The 20,663-nt window shown below is 44.0% G+C and overlaps 1 protein-coding gene across 2 annotated transcripts in view; it reads right to left on the bottom strand.

Annotated features, from left to right (window-relative positions):
* Positions 1-1,619: 1,619 nt before the first annotated feature.
* Positions 1,620-20,663, bottom strand: part of LCLAT1 (lysocardiolipin acyltransferase 1) — a 120,211-nt gene continuing 101,167 nt past the window's right edge. For both annotated transcript variants that reach the window (XM_063328151.1, XM_063328150.1), the window contains one exon: positions 1,620-5,856. In XM_063328151.1, coding sequence (XP_063184221.1) covers positions 5,348-5,856 — 509 coding nt within the window. In that variant the 3' untranslated portion in view covers positions 1,620-5,347. The remainder of the gene's footprint in view (positions 5,857-20,663) is intronic.

Genomic DNA, 20,663 nt, shown 5'->3' with positions numbered 1-20,663 from the left:
AGTGGTGCCCATCATTGCCTCCTGCAGCATCTTATCCACCTCTACTGAGCGTTGTCCTGTGGACACAGAAGCAAGGCTAAGGCCTGAGGCCCTTTAGCAGGGCTGAAGGTGCTTCTCTGCTCCCTGCAGATGAGGGTGAAGGGACTCTCGCCTCCTCCGACAAGCAAGATGGAGAGAGAAATTTAGGGAAATTTGGTGCTGACCACCAAAACCATTACCCTCACACCAGCCCCTGTGCACCCGCCTCTCCCATGCAGCCCAGAAGAATCTCAGAAGGGGCAAACACCCTTCCTTCTTCTCCTGAGACCAGCAATGCCTACCTGAGAAAAAGCAGGCAGAGCTTCGCTCAAACTCCTCCTGCCAGTCTCCTGCATATCCCACCGCCAGAGATAACAGTCACCCCACATGCAGAACTCCAGAAAAAGGGACGACAAACCACACGGAGGCCAGACTTGAATAAAACAAAGATATCTGCTTGAAAATTTAGGGCCTATCTCCACTCCTGCTGAAGATGCTGGGACTTTTGAGAGGTCCAGAATGGGCAGAGGTGAGCGCCCTGCCTCTCCTGTGTCTCAGCACAAACCCTCTCTAGGATGGGAGTCGCTCGAGCATGTTATAAGCACAGACCGTGCTCCCTGCTCCTGGGAAAAAAATCTGAGATAGCTTGCGGTTCGATTCCAAGTCCTCAGGAAATAAGACAGCCTTTACCCGTTGTATGGAACTGCAAGGGAGGCGTTTGGGGCAGCTGGAGGGTGAAAGCTTTGGCCTCCATTACTATTATTTTCTGCAGTGGCAGGTAAGAGAGAGAGATCAATTTTTTCGTTGCATATTTGAGCTCTGAAGAAAAAAAGAGGAAGTGCCAACCATCTTTTCAGAGAGACAAGACGCTCAGTACAGAGCACGGGTCATTCTGACTTTTGGGGACCGATTTGAACGCTCTGAGCATAGGTAGACATTGCAAATACCCTCTCCGGCTGTAGAAACTGCTACCAGGGTCTCTGTTTCTTGTGGTCTTTTTGACACGTGCTACCTGCCCGAGACGCGGGTGTTTTGCTCAGGCTGCTGTGGGGTGCAGCAGTCACAGCAAGGCTATTCCCCGTTAGCTAACGAGGAGCACAACAGCTCCTGAGAAACACAGCCCTTGCCCTTCCACACCGGATTACCATTCGGACAACGGGGAGAGAAATCAAGGAGCCCGTCATCTGAAGTTACATTAAAGACAGTTCCTCTAAGAACACGAACCGTGCCATGGATCATTTCTTGTGTCAGTAATTACACGGGTGGTAGCAGGACATAGCTAAAATGTCAGAAATAGCTAAATGTACCTACGTATCACTACCTAACATGCTCTTCCGAGCCACAGCTGATTCTACAGCATTACTGGGTAAGCAGCAGAGCAAGGCTAAAATGGAGGGTAGAGCCATCCGGCCCTTTCCAACCTCCCACGGAGAGCAGGGAGATGTACCACCCCAACAGCCACAAGCCGTGGGTCGAGCACCCAAACGGACACCGGTCTGCCCAAGACAGACAGCCATATGATTGAAGACAAGGTTTGTGCCTTACGGGTGCGTACAGAATATGTCACGCAGCAGAAAGCAAAGGGCAAAATTCAACACATGTAATGCTTCAGGTCTTTATTGTTGCTGTAGAGTAACTGGTACATGGTTAAAACATCCTAATATCATCAGTGAACTCTGAAAACTAAGGCTTTCTGTAGGTTTGTAGTATCCTGGTGTTTCCTTTCACACAGTGTACATATAAAATCAAGTTATAAAAACACGGATCTTGTTCAAACAACAGCATGATGCAATGCACAAAACTAGGAACTACATTTCGTATGATCCAGACAACACCTTACAGACCAGCTTCAGGCCTTGCCGCTTTGAAGCCAAGAGAGGAACGTCTTGGCCTGGCGTCCTGCTACCCAGATGAGCTCGATGACAAACACAGATGGCAGGATTTCAACCTCCTGTTCTCAGCAGAGAGAAAGAAAACCCCGATGCTGATGAGGAAACATTTGATTGAGCAAAGGAGAGCAGTATCCTTAAAGCACGTCATTGATCCCAAAGAGCGTAAGCAAGACCTGGCAAGACCTGTAGGTCCCGCAGCCAGAGCAGTCGCTGCAGAGCAGTGCGGCTGCTGGCACTACGAGAGAAGGTGAGCTGTGACAAACGCGCTAATGAGTGAGACGAGTCTCGGTGCTAATATGCGTCCCATGAAAGAGGAGGGTGTGTGATTCCTGGAGTACTAGCACCTTTAACCTAACAGCATGGAAAACATTTCAAAATGATTTACCCAGCATAGTACCACAGATTTAGGTCAGGAAAGACCTTTAAGATCATCAAGTCCAATCATAAACCTAACCCTGCCAAGTTACCACTAAACCATATCCCTAAGTGCCATCGTAGTATACTTCGAATAGGGAAACCAAGTAAGAGCAAAATAGTCTCAAAAAACCCTGTATATTAGAACCTTTTGAGTAAAAAGGAACGTTTTGACCAAAGAGAAAAAAAAAAAACATTCACAGAAAGCTCTTCTCCCAGTTCCTTAACCACATTCTAAACAAAGAATCTTCTATAACCACAAAGCTTTTTCTTTTTATTCAGTTTTCTTTTCCCCTGTCTTGCATTTCTAATTGAGCTGGCAAATGATGCACATAATCTGAAAATTTACGTCAATCACAAAGCCAACTCCTGTCCTTGCGAGAGGAGGATTCTTCACTTAACACGTGCTGCCCTGCACGATGGCAGTGTGGCACTTGCAGCTGACAAGAACATTATTCTTTCTCTTTGATCCAGATACATGAGACAGGAGGATGAATTACAGATTTGCAGTTTGTTTACCACATCACAGTAGGTTAGGTGTTTGGCTCCACCTGGGAGAAAACCTCTTGTAAGGGTCAACAATGGACTGCATTTGATTTCATTTTCAGAGCCCCACGCTAATCACACATAGATGTAAATCTTTCACCGCTCCATGACCAAGACTCACACTGATGTTTCTGATACATTCGATGACACCACAAAGTTCTCTGAACGACTGAAAAAAAGCAAATCTGGTATTTAAGTCACCAACATATGTAACCTGTCCTCCAAAGTCATTCTTGAAGACTGCGTTAAGGCTTTTGGAGTAGGCTGGCCATGGTCACTCCTGGTGTGAAAGCATAGCCATGGCTCAGGACAGACTAGAAGGACCCTTTAGTCCTCTGCATTAACTATAAATGAGGTTTTTAGGTTTTCCCTTGTGACTAGTTACGTGGACGTGGAGGGAACTGCACCAAAGCAGAGAATTAGACAAAGAAAAACTAGGCTACGTAGATTTAAGCTGCAACCATGCCTTTGATATCACAGAATTACATTAAAAAAGTCCTCATAGTGCTGAAAGGACCCCTTCCTACTCGTGACAATGAAACACCAGTTGTCAGTCTTCAGGTACTCAAATATAAATATGAAAAAATCATTAAGAAACATAACCCTAAATATAAACCTAGCTTTATTTATTTTTTAAGAAAAAAGGGATTAAAAAAATTAGAGTAAAATAGATGGCTTCAAGTACTTTCCGCATAATAAACAATTAGTTATTATAAGCATAGATTAAAAAATACCTGTCACCTTGCAAAGGACAGTTGAATAGAGGCTGGTGATTCGTTTGAAAAATGGCCCTTTGATACAAACACATTAGACAACATGTTTAGTGTTGTAATTTAGAAGAAAACAGATGCGTCTACCATGCCGACCCAACGCTTGAGATATTCAGCACAACACAAGATACATTTCGCACTCTGTACTTCTACATTTCATGGCAATGCCACTCAACATATGGAGCCAGGCCACCTTGGTTTAGCTCAAACAAGCCTTCATGCAATAAACAACAAATATTTAGTAAGTCAGGAAGGTTTTGCAGCAATACAGTCGATCAAGTGGTCTAACTTTTTTGAGGTTGAAAAACAAATCTAACCTGAAGTGTCTCATAAGTGCTGGCAATGTTTATGTCTTTCACTACGTGACCGTGAACATTACTTGTATTATATATGACAAGGAATACATTTGAAAGTGCCTTGTCTGGGTTTGGGCCTTCAGAATTTCTGAATGTCATGAAAATAAGGGGAAGTATTCTAGGGGGTGCCCCAAAAGAACCCCTCAAAAATGGCGAAGGAGATGATTGGAAAAATAACGATGTCACCAGGGAATCAAAGAAAATACTGCAAAGGGAAGATGTAGCTCGATTTCCCTGTGCTGTGATAGTCTGAAACCCATCTCTTGCACACATAAGGAGACAACCATTGCATCAGATGCATTTCAACAGGTCTGGCTGATACGCACAGAAGCAGCAGCCTTCCTGCTTATCTGCATGGACTATTCTAAGGAAGCAATGTGAAAACCAAAATAAATGCTTGGGAAAAAAAAAAAAAAAAAAGACATCTTGCCTACTCTGAACAAGAAATAAAATGTTTTCAATCAAATAATGTCTACAAGGAGACCTTTTTGAAGAACACTTACCAGCTACTCAGAGACAGACACATAGTTTTGCCCCTACCAGAAAAAAACACCAATAAAAAGAACAAAAAACCCAGCTCCTCTATCCCACAGCTCTGTATACTACAGTAGGAATAAGCCTCCCACAGCTAAAAGGGAGACCGAAACAGCATGAAACAGTGAGAAATCAAAACTTAGCTGCATAGGTCTATTAAATAATCGGTTGAGACTCAAATGGAGGCAGAGCCAGCGCTGTTTTCTGTCCTACAACACAAGACGGCAAGGCTTGAAAAATCCTTCTGAGTGACCAAGCCAGAATGGTTGAACAGTGGTAGGTTCAGTAGTGTTTGAAAAAGCTTATGTGAAAATATTATCTTAAAATAAGTTTGAATATTTGAAAGAGAAAAAAAGAAAGAGAACAACTCCTCCTCCAGCTTCCACCTACCATCAAAACATCGATAAACTTACCAGCCTTCCAAATCCGGTGCTCGCTTTATGACAATGTGATTACACAGAAATCATACATCTGTCTCTCTTAGCTGGACAGTTTGGGTTTCTACATGAAAGTTCAGTGCATGTCACATTTATTAACGTCCTTACGATTGTTCAATAATCCAGCAATTTGTTTCTTAATTACAGCAGAATGCAGTTGCTAGCTGCTTGCAAGAGCAATGTTGAAATTACATTCAGAGATAAAAACTACCATTTTCATGTGTAGCAATAACATTTTTCTTTCTTTTCACAGAATCGAGTGCAAATGTCTAACAATGGCGATAGTAAAAGACAATTCTCATGCAAAAATTCTTCCCTGTGCATAAAATTTGCGGGACATCTCAAACCCACCCATTTTTATGTCTTTCTCTACCCCGGAACTAATTGGGTTTTATTTTCGTGTCGTGAAATTTCTGTTGCTTTTTAAAATATCGATGGCAAGCGAGTTCAATTAGTTCCAGCCCACCAAATACCTTTTGCTGTGCAACAAAGAAGACGACCATGGCTGCAAAATACCATCGTGCAAAGCTGTACAGGTACAGCAGCGCAAGCATACCCGGTGGGAACACCGTCCAATACAGGAGCGAGATGCACTTCACCGCGAGGACCCTGAGCTCGGATTTACACGGTGGAATAATGCTTTGCCCTGTTGCACTGAAGCATTTTCCACCTTCATAGAAAAGTCGGAGTCTCTCCTCTTTCTCTTCCCAACGCTTCCGGCACCAAAGCTGCAGCTCCTCCTTAGAAATGGGCACTGTCTCTATGGGATACCTCTGGACGTGGAAGTGAATCTCCTTTGGGAAGTTGCCGTTCAAAAGGTGCTTCTCTGTCTGAGGAATGTTTTGGGGGTACGCCACAGTTATGTCATGGATAGCATCGAGATTGTCACCTAGAAGACAGGTTTTGGGGAAAAAAGATCAATGGCAGGTCATGCAATGGTCAGAACACTAGTTTGTTTCAAGGCGTCATTGAAAACTGTCCAAACTGCGGCAGAAATCCCAAAGATATGTTAGCAATGCAGTTTTTTATCTGCTAGAATCTCTAGAGAGAGGTCGATCTTTTCCCAGTCACTATCTGTTCTGAATCTGAGCAGAAGATGTTGGGAACAAAATTATACACAGCACAAAGTAACACAGAATTACAACACAGTGACTAAGAGGATTAAATAAAATTTAAAGGAGAGAAGATGCACATCTGGTCTTGGATAAAGAGCAGAGTATGTGAGATTAATCTTCAGTTATTCATACCTGTGCTGCAAGCTGAAATTGCTTTTAACTAATGAAGTACAGCTCAGTGTATGTTCCTGTGACCACTGAAAAAGCAAGCAGCATACACAATCCTAATTTACTGAAGACTGAGAAAACATACATGAAACATATCTCAGCTAAATATCAGGCGTTCATTCAAGGGTGAGGAGTATCTCTGCAGCTCAGCCAGCTTTGCAGAGTACTCCAGTTAACACAATTTCTTTACATCTGACCAGCCGGTACTGTAAGGAGGCGAGCTGCCGCTTACTGCATTCCAGATCTGGTCAAGACAAAGTACAGCATAAATGTACTGGAGAAGCTCAGCTTTAAGCAAATCACACACGGTTACCTATTTGGGTAAAGTGAGTACAGTTAACCATTTAAAAAGCAATTGCAGATTAGAAATTCAAGGGACTACTGATGAAAAACCCTCTACTCTTCATTACCACGCCTGATCGAGCCAACGCGCTCGAAAGGCTATCAGTACTGCCGAAGCGGGCTTTGCTAACGTATCTTTGTGCTAAGCGTTTTTACATTTTGCACTTTCTAAATGCCCTCTTTATCCCCCGGCCTCTGACCAGACATTCTTTTTAGATTTCATAAAGTAAATTCTGCTAGTGCAAAACTGATCTAAAAATAGGCGCACGGTGCACTGGATGTTGCATAACCGTTAAGTTCTGCCAGCAGTGATTTATCCCGCTGTTTTTATTTGGCTGGCTGGCTCGGGGCAAGACAGAATTGGAGACTAAAAGCTGTCTCCAGTTACAGCGACTGAAGACTTTTGTTCTCATAGATGATGTCACTTCTCGCGAAGATGATCAAAACCTACTCTTTAGCCCCGCTTCCCCTTTTCATTTGCTCCCCTTCCCTGGCATTTTGGCTTTCCTCACAGCTCTAAAAATGACAGGGACAGAATAGAAAGTTCCTTTAAAAGGCCATGTTCAAAACGATGTATCTAAAGTTCAACTCCAAATATCACAAGAGGGGGAAAATCCCCATTCAGCCTTTGAGAGTATTTTATAACTGGGCTGTCTCATAACGCTCTCTCTCAGACAGTTTTGTGGTAGGTTACTTGGATTTTTTGAAGGCTATATATATGGCTCCTAGGAGGTCCATCAGAGCAAAACTCAATACTCCAGCTTTGGTCTAGCTACGGGATCACAACCTATCTCAGCAGAGAATCACTGTATTCTGCACAGGTAAAACCTTTCAGATTCCTTCCAAAAGATGCCAAAATTTAATGTGTCTTAGAAACCCTGCCCATACAAAAGGAAACGATGGCCAGCCTGAGGCACCTTAGCACAAAGCGTTTTCATTTTGAGAACTGCTCACATTTTTCCTCCTGAGATCCTTGCATGAAAAAAGCCTTCTACGGAAAGAGTTTTTGGCTACATGGGTTTTTCACCCACCTTGAGTCATTTGTGTCTTTGCAGCTAAACAGTCAGTCTGCCATGACATGCAAATGTTCTTGAAGAATCAAAGCTTTACACATAAGGATCACTGGCACACAGGCCACAGGCAGCAAATCATCAGGGTCGCCTGAGAGACAGATTTTCTGACTCAGTGCAAGTGCTGGACTGGCAGGACTGGGCAGGTCTCCCTGCACCCACACAGCTGGTCTGATACCTTCAGCACGCAGATGTATTTCTGCCCGTGAATTCCTCATCAGAAACAGGGAAGCCTCTACTCCCTACCCAGGGATCTGTAGCATCCCCAGACAGATACCTCCCAGCAGGGCTTCATGCCAGACTGCAGGTGATCTACACTACATTATGGCTTCTAAATGAGTTACCCAGAACAAAGCTCAAAGAGCTGCGTACAGGAGGGTGGATATTACTCTTTCTGCATTACAAATGGGGAAACCGAGGCAAAGGATGATTACGTGAGCTGCTCATTGTGTCCAACTTGAGCCAGTATCTCCTAATTCCCAGCTGCAAGGTTCACCTATTAGGGTGTATTTTACACAAGAAGAAATGAAACTTCAAAGGTAGATTTAGCATATCTGAAAGCACAGAAACATCAGAAAGAGAGAAGACCAGAATACCAGGTTTCATACGCAAGAGGATTAGAGCCTTTCTCAACAGGCCCCTTGTTTGGGTCATACATATTTAAAAACTCCACACAAATGGCAGCCTGAAGCTTTAATTCCCTGGCAAGGCAAACATGTGGAAAGGAGCAGCTTCAATCAGTTCTCCACAGCTGCTGAAAGAAGCGTGCCCTGCTAGTGTTACGTGCAGTAAAGCGGTGGGACCCACACCGCGCACTTGAACAAAAAGAATCCGCATATTCTCTGCCGATTTATCAGTGGCATCTTTTAACATGGACAGGGTCAATGCATCTCTGCCAAACGTGCTACAAGCGAATCTGCTAAAAAGAAGAAAAGTTACCGCAGCAGATGAAGGTAGACCATTTGTGAGCAAGGACAAAATTCCCTTAGGCTAGGTTTAATCAGGCAGTTCTGAACCTGCATCCTTGGCTAGAGCATCTGTACTGTCTCTGTCTCCCTCTGAAGTTCAGCTCGTTCTCTCTGCAGTCTGGAGATATCTAACGGTACATGTTTCGGATCAAAAGCAAAGTGACAGTCAACCAGCAAACGAAAAAGGATCCTAAGTGAAGACACAAGGCAGTCGCTGATTTTAAAGATCTTTTTTTCCACCTGAATTTAAAGATCTGCTTAAAACACCTGCTTCTGCACGTTTTAAGAAGAAATTTCCCTAAGGGAAGTCACGTCATTGTGCTTCTCTAGTGGGTCAAAAATGAAGTAAGCAACTGTATTTGTTCATAGCTCAGAGAACCTATTAATGAACAAACCACTTTTTGCAATGCTTTCAGTGACATCTGAGGGATCTGCTTTATCCTGCGTGTATCCACATCCCATTGGGGAAGGAATCAAGGACAGAGGAAATCAAATAATGTTCACTAATTTTGCATCTGAAATCTAATTAAGCTAAGAAACTGCCATTACGGCTACAATGACAGGCAGGTAGCCCAGCTTTTCAGGCCAAAGAGACATCAGTTTCAGTTCCTTTAGTGTCTCACGATTTTCTTCCTGCAGTAGTAGAACTACGTATCCTTCATACCCACGAACACTATTCTGTCCCATGCTTTATAAAAGCACCTCAGAAATGGAAAGCTTACTATAGTGCTCAGGAGCGAATACAAAGCTTATTTGCAATTATTGCTACGTGGCTATAAACTGCATAACATGTACAGGATGATTAATCCATGTGGCAGTCTCCATTTTGGGGATGACAAAATGCCTCAAAAGCACTATTCTTTTTCTTTTTAAACATTCTGCGCTCCAAACAAAGTTATTTATATTTCAGTCTCTGTTGATACACGACATTACTTCAAGCGATCACAATGCACAGCTGGTTGCTTTGGGCATTGCACTCAGAGGTGGCAGAGGAAGAACTTACCAGGCTCATGACCAAAATAACAGCATCAGAGAAAGGTGCCTTCTTTTAAAAAGTATTTCCAAGGAAAAATCAGGACATTTTCTTTCGCTACACCAGCTGTTCCATCAGAATTTTCATTCTGCGTTAGAAGTTGCAGCATCTGGTAACCCAGTAGAGGTGAGGTTGCTGCATCTCCCTGCCCAGAGTGAGTCTGAGCACGTACTCCCTATACACAATGCATGGGCACAGACAGACGGACAGCCCGGATCAACATGGACAGAAAACACAGCACTCAAGCAAACAAAACGGCCTCATCGTCTTTGCCTCTCTGGCTGATTAGAATAAGGGTCTGCCAGTGGGAATTATATGCACAGGCTATGGATCCCTCCAGCAACTAGCCATAACAGTCTATCCCAGGCTACAGATGGCACTGGGTCCTTGGACTTCCAAGGTGCTGGCACCTGGACACACAAGCCCCTGGGGCCACAGCCCCTTTCCAGGGGCTGGTACAGACCCCTCGCACAGACGCACAAGCACTGGCGATCCCTCCAGTAACTGACCTTAGACACTCAGGACCAAAGACTCTAGCTGATCTTTGGATCCTCTCTTCTCCAGTTGCCTCATGCAGAGCCAAACAGATATCCAAACTGGTCACAGTTCACCCCAGACCCCACAAGTCTCCGCAGCTGCCAGCTTGGACCTTGCAGTCCCTCCAGTAGCCAAATTTTGACTATCTGACCTCTCCAGTATCTGACCAAGACTTATGGTCACTTTGATACCTGGCTCCCAAGCCTCTTCCCTACTTGCCCACTAGTCCTGCTTGATCACACGCTGACATACGCACCCCCACGATAGACACAGACCCTGGCTCTCCAGTTGCTGGTGCTTGGATCTCCACATGCACACCCACAGAGTCTTCTCACCCAGGACAATAGTTAGAAATGGAGTTTAATGAGAAGATGGGGCAGACTGTGCTATCAGGTGCAAGGCAGGGCCAGGCAAGCGTACTGACGAGCCCCATTGACACGGGACCAGCTCCTTTTACCCCTTATTCCTCTATTTTCTCAAACTTGTTCTTCCCAAGCCACCTTGAACCACCTCTTTCCCCACTTTTGGTTCCTCCCCCAAATATACCATAATAAGTCTTGTACAATCCCCAAATTCTCCTCTTGTGCATCCCATAACAAGTCCCGAAGCCCTGCAAGCAGTAACACCAGTTCATCTTTAAGGTGATGGACAAGAGCCTCTCCCATTGACTCACTGTGATGGGTGTCACCCCTGGCCCACAGGCTGATGGCTCCCCCACAGAAGCCCTCAGAGGAGCCAAGGTAGGGGATCTATTTCTCTGTCTGAACTTTAGGGTTTTCTCTACCTGCCATTGTGTTCCTGTGCTCCTCTGCATGTGTGCAGACAAGCCTTTCATCTCACAACCTATTATAAAACCTTACAACCAAGAGCCTCTCATTAGGTTCAAAATAAAGATATCACAGGTAAACTGAAAATTACTTTTAATTGTGCACGTTAAATAATACAGTATCAGCCCAGTATTTTAATTCCAGGGGGTGAAAAAATAGCCCGAATGTAAAAGGAAGCTTTAAACTATTTTAAGCTGCTTTCAAATACATCTGCAAAGCAAATATTGCAAGGTAGCTGCAACTGGTGAAAACTGCCTGAAGTGATGCTCAGCCCAACAGCACAGTCCCAAATAAGCGGGCTGGTGGGATGGACCCATGCCCTGTGCTGTAAGGATCACGCTCAGGAGCTCGGGCACTGCTCGTTCCTCAGTTATGATTCACATCAGTGACAAGGACACTTTCTTGCTCGTACTCGGGACCGAGCAATGCTGAGCAAGCTCAATGCGAGACAGAAGGATCTATATAAGCAGCGACTTGAGGGCCGAAATGATGATTCAGAACAAAAGCTCTTCAAGCCAAGATGACCATCAGTGAGGCAGAAATGAGGATGGGCCCCAGGCAAATCCATGCAAGGAACTGCTCAGGCTCTCAGCAGCCTCCAAGGTGAACAGGCAGCTGAGTCTCCTTGGCATTAACAGTGGTGGCTATTACCATTTCCATCCCTAGCGAGGATCTCAGCAGCCATAATTTGTCCTACTTTAGCTGTCATTGACATTACTTTAAATCATACAAGGATTATACAGTCTCTTCCCCTGTATTGATCCAGTAGAGAAGATGCTATTCTTAACCACAGTACATCACAGAACAGCGTGCCAGGGAGTTGTTGAGCCAGAACGCAGAGAGGTATATTGAGATGCTCTCACAACAAAATATTCACGATAACCTTAAAATAAGCTGTTCTGTGAGAAGTGGAACCAATACGTGAGGCCCCTGCCCATTCCACCTCCCACCACAACATAACTGTAACTCCTTTCTCCTGCAAAGCAGCATACCTGTCCCTTCATCACACAGCAACAGATGCTTCATATAGCTCCAGGCTTCCATAAAACACTGGTTGTAGCTCCCCCCTACACCCTTTAATATCATAGAATCATTTAGGTTGGAACAGACCCTTGGGATCATCGAGTCCAACCATCAACCTCACTCTACAAAGTTCTCCCTTACACCATATCCCTTAACTCCACATCTAAACGAGTCTTAAACACATCCAGGGATGGTGACTCCACCACCTCCCTGGGCAGCCTATTCCAGTGGCTGACCACTCTTCCTGTGAAGAATTTTTTCCTAATGTCCAGCCTAAACCTACCCTGCTGCAGCTTGAACCCATTCCCTCTTGTTCTATCGCTAATTACCTGTGAGAGGAGACCAGCACCAGCCTCTCTACAATGGCCTTTCAAGTAGTTGTAGAGAGCGATGAGGTCTCCCCTCAGCCTCCTCTTCCTCACACTAAACAGTCCCAGCTCCTTCAATCGCTCCTCAAACTTTATATATATTTATATATATCCTCAACTTTATATATATTTCTTTAGGAAACCTAGCAGAAGGAGGCTTGGCATTTCTGTAAACAAACTGATCAGCAACATAATCAAAACAGATACGTAAACAAGCAGAACAAAACTAATTATGTTTCACAATATCTGAGTATTGTACATTAGCTTTGAGACAAAATACATTTTTGGACATTAAACCAAAAGCCATCTAAAAGTGCTTACTGGGAAATATTACTGTCTTGTCTCCTGAGATTTGAGTCATTTTATTTTGAGAACACAGTATCAGGAGGGAGCAGCTTCAAGGATTTACAGCCTCTCCTGGGAAATATCATCTTTGTGAAGATTTAAAACTTCAGGCAGCCCTCTTTAAAGCAGCAGTGTCAGCCAGGGTTAATCTAAATCACTTTCAACTCAGTAGTTATTGGAAATCTTTTTTGGGTAAGTGTAGCAATCAAATAAGCAAACAAAAAAAGACAGAACGATAATGCTGGCCTTGATTAACAAAGAAGAGCGATCCTGCATACCAATTCTTTCTCTAGCAATCTGATTTTCCACCCATGTTGTGATACAAGGAGAGAGGAAGACGTTCCACCTGCTGACACTAAGGATTTGAGACCTTATAGCAGCTTGCCAATATCTGAAGGGGGCCTACAAGAAAGCTGTAGAGGGACTTTTTACAAGGGCATGTAGTGATAGGACAAGGGGTAATGGCTTCAAACTGGAAGAGAGCAGATTTAGACTGGATATCAGGAAGAAATTTTTCACTGTGAGGGTGGTGAGACACTGGCCCAGGTTGCCCAGAGAAGCTGTGGATGCCCCATCCCTGGAGGTGTTCAAGGCCAGGCTGGATGGGGCTTTGAGCAGCCTGGTCTGGTGGGAGGTGTCCCTGCCCACAGCAGGGGGATTGGAACTAGATGATCTTTAAGGTCCCTTCTGACCTGAACCATTCTATGATTCTTGTCCTTGAGGGTGGGAGTCTGGGGAAGGGACAGCCCTGGCTGCTTCCTGCTTCCCAGCAGGAAGGAACTGTGCTCTGGGTGCCGCATACTGGAGTAGAAGACTAGCGGGATCCACTAGGAGGTACCTCTAGCCGGTGGTACAAAGATCAAGAGATATAAGGACATCCTCATAGCTATCAGCAATCATCGTGTGTGCTTAATTCTTTTGTTAAATACATTTAAATCACATAGTTTTGCAGCTTGATGCCACATCTCATTCATGTGTAAAATAATACCACTAACTGAAGTTGTTGGGGGGGAGTGGAGGGGGGAAATCCGCTTTGACTTTGAAATCTCTGTAAATACCTCATTTAATTATTTTAAGACCAGACTGGAACATTATCATCATCTAATCTGATCTCCTGACTAACACAGGCCATGGGAGCTTATGCAGAATGCTTTTGGTTTTGCCACGGGATGTTGTAAGACAGACATCCTGCGCTGCCTTAAAGCTTTTAACATGAGGTAGGCAATTCCTCTAATTAATTTATTTCTTTTAAAAATCAACATCGCTACACTGAACTTGTAATGCCAATAAAATCTAATCGACTGAAATGCCTCTTACAGATTGAGTGATTGTTTGCAGGACTATAAACCAACGTTACTACAGCGGCAGGAGTAGATGTCCCTCTTTTCGATTTGAAGGCGAGGGATGCTCTTTCCTTCAGCAGACGCATCTGCCGGCTCCCTTCCTCCTCTCCAAACCACATCACAGCTAATAAAGAAGGAAGACACGGTGTAGGTCAGTTACGGTATGAGAAGTCAGTGCTGTGGGAAAGCTGGGAAAGCTAAGAACAGATCCAGAAGTATATTATCCGGGTCTGCAAGTTCAGATGTATCAAGTGCTAAACTGAGTCTTAGGTCGTGGATTAAACTGTACAAAAATAGTTAGGCACGTGTCAAGCCGAAGTGAAATACAGAAGATTTGGCTCGTAATTACTGCATGTGTTGTTTGCACAGCTACACTTTACGGGCAAAATGCAAGTCCGGGTTGGGGTGCTGGGTTCCATGTGTTTCACAACACTTTACAACCTCCTTTACAGATACAACTCTACCTTGCCACCTCCCCAGGCGCGGGCCCTCCCACCCAGCTGCTACCAAAGCCACAGCCAGCTCCTCTGGAACACCACATGTGGCTCCTGGGTACCACTGTCAACACAAAGCCACTAATGCCTTCAGGAACAGCGTCTGCTCGTTTTAAAGAGGAATCTCTGGCCAGAGGAGGGAAGGGTGCACAGGGGCTGCTGCCTTTTTGTCTTCCCTCCCCGGCTCCAAAGGGTTATTTTACAAATTGCAAAGCAAAAGCTGGGTTCAGCTGTAAATAAAATACAAAAATATGTGGAGAGGAGGGAGAAAAAGGATGAAAGAGTTGGAATAACAAGTTATTTCCAGTCACTAGGGATGACCAGGCATAACTGACTTACAGCTCTTTACTATACAATTCCCAAACTATATTTATCAAATCCAGATAACAAAAATGCCATGATTATTCCCCCGCCGGCATATCTGCTCATTCCCGGCCTCCCATACTACACGTTTGCTCTATATACACATACGGGATTTGGTTTCCATAGGTATGTTACATGTTGGGAAGAAGAAAACTGTTTCTAGGCTTCTAAATACACTACTACTTATTCATACAGAAAAACGATATTTCACATAACAGACAGACACTGACGCACTGGTATGCGACTCTCCCACTCCACTAAGCTCTAACATGAATTTCCTGGCAAGCAGCCAACAAATTTAGATGAGAATCACAATTATGCTTGAAATAAAGATAATTTACTCTACCGCAGTGAAATCCTTTTAAAAAGCATCGCATGCGCTCTACCTTGTCATGACAAGACGTCTTTCTAGACAGGCAAATGTACATAAATTAAGAAATGGCTGGTTTTTTTAAACTTTTATAAAGCAAGCTAAACTAGTCATCCATTTCTGGAAAGCTAAGTATCATTACAATTAAGCAAAAATAAGATACAAAATACCCTTAAAATAAATCATACATGCACACATACACAACAAAGCATGTATATGCAGCTCAGCCTTATTCTTTTCTTTTAATTAACACACTATCCACTTAATTCCTCTGTTACTTGTTTGAAATCACCGGGAATCTGAGAAAGAAGTAACCCACCCATGTGCATTTCTTTGCTCTTTGCCTGGATGAACAATCTCTCCCCAATGCGGATGAAATTAAGCATCAGTCTCTACAAGAGAAAACGCATCCCTATTCAAGGTACTCCAGCTCTGCCAGGATTCAGCTGTTGCATCTGCAATTTCCACTGACATTTCTGACTGGCCTCACTGAGTTAACAGTGAAGCAAACCGCTCTGGAACAGTTTACGTACACAACTGCCATACCAATGATGCTCAACATTACAGGACATTACTGCTAGGTAAACAACGCAGCCGGCTTAAAACCCGGAATTTTTGGAAGAGTGCTGCATTTTTCAAGATGTAAGGAGTAGCAGTATGTATGAACTGCCATGCTGTAGCACAAAAGTGTATGTTAAGCTTTCAGCACCCTAATTGAGATACAAGAATTAAAGGGGATACCCTTCCCAACCTCCCTGTTCATTCTATTACATGTTATTTATTTCCCCCCAATTCTTCCGAAACCATTGCTTATACTCTTTTCAAGTACACCTACCTTTTCTTTTTTTTAAGTAGTGTTAGGATTTTCAGGGATGTAGGGTAGGAACTTTCTCCTCATTTTCTCATTGTTTTTAATCACTTTCAAATTGTTTTAGACAGAGGAACATTAGACCCCATCTGATCTGCAGAGTGACCATGCAACTTATTTTGAGTCTTGTCTTTCGTGAAGTCACTACAAAGCTACTGTGAGACACCATCAGGAGCAGAGAAAAGTAATTCACCACAGATAGTCAGAAGGAAGCAGTTGTGGCAATTTCTGCTCCGTAATCAGCTGATCGAAGTGCATCCTATCTCCTCAGGAGCACCATGGACTTTTCACTTTCCATCAGCCCTTAGTTCACGCCAACAGAAGGACAGTGCTATGAATAGCACACCACCATCCAACGCAGTATTTCAACAGTAGCAATAAGTAAATAAACAATGGCTAGTAAAGAAAAGAGATTTTATTCTTGGCTTCTAGTGCATTACTCCCATTCTTTCCTACAATTCAGATTTAAAGTTCAGCTTCCTTTCCTCGCTTTATTCTATTTTTCTTCCTTTTTTTAATGGCTACAGATGAGTAACCTAATGTTCAATTCAGCACGCTTTGCCATCTGTTCTTATCACTACCCAAAGTCAACCGCTAGAGAGTACTCTTTAGCTGCTTAGTGACCTGACACGGGTTTGTAACCCTGCCCTCTTCAATCTGTCCCACGCATCGCTCTCGGTGAGTGCAGCCTTCAGCAGCCCCAGGAAGAGCAATCTGGAATTAAGGGTCAACTTGGATTCCTCGCAATACAAAAGACAGGCCAGATGATATACCCAGGACCATTATATTTGGGGTACACGAGAAGAAACTGAAAACGCATTCAAACTTCCGAGAGATTTGATATTACAAATACGGCCCATACCAAACCAAAGCACTAGATGAAAACGTACCCTGCAGCAAAAACAGAGTATGAACTAGATGTTGAAAAAAACACCTGCTAGCAGCCACCTCAAATATTTGGATGGAGTGTTTCCACAGACGTCCTGAGCCGATCTCTTGCATTTCATGCCTCGCCGATTTGTGCTATTGCCATTCTTGGTCACAGAGGTTTGTTTTCATTTCTGCGTACAAAGCAAGAGGAATGCAGAACAGCACCAGCAGCCTGACAAGAAGGCATTATTTCAGCACACAGAAAATGGTGAGGCTTGTAACTTCTCTCTGCTGGATGTAGATGCTAAAGCCACATCACGCTTTTGCTCCACCTTGTCTTAAATCCAGGACAAGGATTTTGCTCTGAAAACATTTCATATTCTGCCGTTAGAAGAACTTCTGTCAGGAACGTCTGTTTTATTATCCGAATTTGCAGCTGAACCATATTTACATAGAAATGAACTCATCTATACATCTCACTGAGTGAAATCAGTTTGGGGCAAAGCAGCACTCGGGCTTCTACTAAGCAGCAAAGCCCTCGTTGAGAATTAGTCAACAAAACAGAGGCTCCGACATACTTCAATCTTCCGTTCTTTACTGTAACCCTCTAGATGCAACTTAACCCTTTGATATTCAACTCTAACACCACTAATTCACTTTCCATGTTGTTTTTCCCCTCTGCTGATCGACCACGCAAACCGTGGAGCCCCCTGACACGGGAGCATACAGCGCATACGCGCATACAGCATTTAGACCCATGGCTGCCTGCACCAAGATAGCAACTTATTGTTCCCAATCCCCTGGTGCTAAAACAGTTTCCACCAGACCATGATACACATAAGTGGACAAATCTTATTAAATTTAATCAGCCCAGTACTTGGGGGAGCCATCTTAATCAGAAAGGGATTTAATGAAAAGCCGCAACTCCAATGAATACTCTTTAATTACGACTGACTAATATTTATCCACAAAGAGGAATTTGTTTCAGGATTAGTCTGAGACCTGGAAGAAGCCGAAGACATCAATTTAATAATGGAATGCCTAATTAAAGTATAATGGAAACCTAATTGTGATATACTGCTTTGTAGCACACATGATTTATTTAGAACAATTGCTTTTCACTGGGCTCATTAGGGAAAGTTAAACAAAACACAATAGTAAAAAAGAATAGGGAAAAACAGACACACTGGAACTTCCAAGATGATTATAATCAGCTGATGAAAGACAATGACATATTCGTCAGATAAAGCACTGCCATCCCTCCACAGGCTGTGGTTAAAATTTCTAAAAAGTATAACGATTATATAGTTCCTTTCCTCCGTAACGACATGGGATCAGACCCAAACCCTGCTGCAGCTACTTGTTGGAGCTCCGCTGGTGGAAAGAAGCCGTAAAGTTGAAGGGTCTGACTGTCTTCGGATCCTCCTCATGCAGAGAAACCTCACGTAGCACACGGGCCGCCCTCCCAGCCTCTGCAGAAGGAGAGCAGCCAGGGCAGAGCAACCAGCCCAAACCCCCCCCAGCCCTTCCGACCGGCAGCCCGCGGGGACAGCTGACTGCTCTCAAGCAGGATGTGTTTCTTTAAGAAGGCACAGCCCTACAGGTAGGTACCAATGGCACATAACTGAGTGTCTCCAGTTTTTCTTTCCCTATATAAAAACAAAGCAAGCTGCTCAAGTAATTCTTACTGTAAAGCCAAACATCCTCCTGTTTGCACTCTGATGGCACTGGGGTGGTGGTTCCCCCAGTAAATGGGTTAGCTGCCACCCCCCTCATTCACTCAAACCAAGGTGAAGGACATGCACTGTTTGTCCTGCATCACACTTCTACAGTGTCAATGTAAACAGCGCTTGCTGACTCTCAGTGTTTTCTTCCCTTCACTGGTGAAAGTGCTAGGAAGAAAAATGGAGCATGGAAAGGAGCTGCTCCTCCACCCTGTGGTGCCCTGCAGAAAACAGACACAGGGAGGTCCAGGAGCAGATGAGCTTCCTCCAACAGCAGCTTCTGGAACCGCCGATCAATGCCCTTATCTCCAGCTCATGTATGTTTAACTGGTGATGTGCGAATGGCTGTACCAGCAGAAGCTGTCATGACAGTGTCGTGGAACAGAAAAAGCATGTGTGAAAACACCGCCTCGTGGCCTTGCAGATGAATGAGGGATTGCAGTCATTTTAAATGCACAGCAGCAAAAAGATCTGTCTCTGGAAATAAAATGATTTGCTAATGGTTTTGTTCCAACTACTGCTGTTCATCGGGATGCTTAGGAAAAATTATGCTATAGTCAATCCTGAGAGTGAAACTGAGCGGAGACTGCTGAGAGTGCCTGAACAGTCACTCCTGTGCCCAGATGGAAGCCTAATTCTGCACATCCATCTTGTACTTCCCACATGTGTGATGTTGTCAGTCTGCCAGCCTGAGAAGTAAAAACCGAATTCCTACCTCAAGGACAGCAAAAGAGTCAGATAATGGGCCAGTGGTTCATCTTCAGATCTGGTCTCAGTATTGCAAGAACAAGGCTGAAAGATGCCACTTAACCAAGTACACAAAGGCCCAACACTGAGCCAAATGCATTGCTCTGCTCAATGCAAATAAGACCAGGTTTAGGCTTATAATCTACACATTGTACCTTCACGTTAAAGGTGGGCTTTGCAGTGGTCTGCTGGTTTTTTATACCGAGCAGTAGGCAATCCCATGCTGGCAGCTGAAGCCACAGATGAGAAAATGCTGTAAATCCTTGTTGTGCAGGCCTCTTTGAACTGAAGTCTAAAATTGGTTTCCTGAAAATATCTGCTATAAACTTCCATCTCTGAACTCTGGCGGAACATTTAACTCCATTGGCACCGCATGCTAGAAAGCACTGAGAGCAGTCATTAATGTTTTTAACATTACTTTTTGACGCAAATATGAACATGTACATAACTGAGCCACAATGAATAAAATCAACTTAGGCAGTTCAGTTTATTTCATAGGAATTACAGAAACAAATTGACTGCAAGTTAAAAACTCCATTGTTGTCAGCACACAATTGTCTTCCTTCAATGTTTTAACTCGGGAAAAATGAAGCCCCCTAAATTTCACACAGAGCATTGAGAGGACAATGCTTAATTAAGGGGAGAAACTATTTGTCATAGCAGAAAATCCTTTTGAGCTCTGTTTTCCATAAATGCACTTTGCTATATCTAACACTTTTGAGTTCAGAAACACTTTCCCTCAAGACCGCCTGAACAACTCAGCGCGTTGCTCCCCCCAGGGCTTACCACTGAAAGCACAAAAGACATCGTGTAGTCCTCGTTCCACAACCTCCTCCACCGGGGAGATCCCGAGGTGTACAGGGACAGCAAACAGAGATCGGAAACATGCCTCTCAGTAGCACATCCCGGAAAACTCCATGTTCCTCGGCAGTACCTTGGTATTTTCCCTCAAGTGTACATAACACGGTTCACTACAGCCGACACCCACCCTCACTAGTCTCAATGGCCGTGAATAAGCTAGACACCATCCGCACCGACTTTAGGAGAAGACTGCTATTCTCACTCATGTTTGGTCTATGGACACAGACAACTGTGGAGAGCTTTGTCCAGGAGGGAAAGGA

This window comes from Chroicocephalus ridibundus, chromosome 3, assembly GCF_963924245.1.
Source record: "Chroicocephalus ridibundus chromosome 3, bChrRid1.1, whole genome shotgun sequence".
In the NCBI taxonomy this organism is placed as follows: Eukaryota; Metazoa; Chordata; class Aves; order Charadriiformes; family Laridae; genus Chroicocephalus; species Chroicocephalus ridibundus.
The sequence above is the reverse complement of the archived record's forward strand: the minus strand, read 5'-3'. Positions and strand labels throughout refer to the sequence as shown.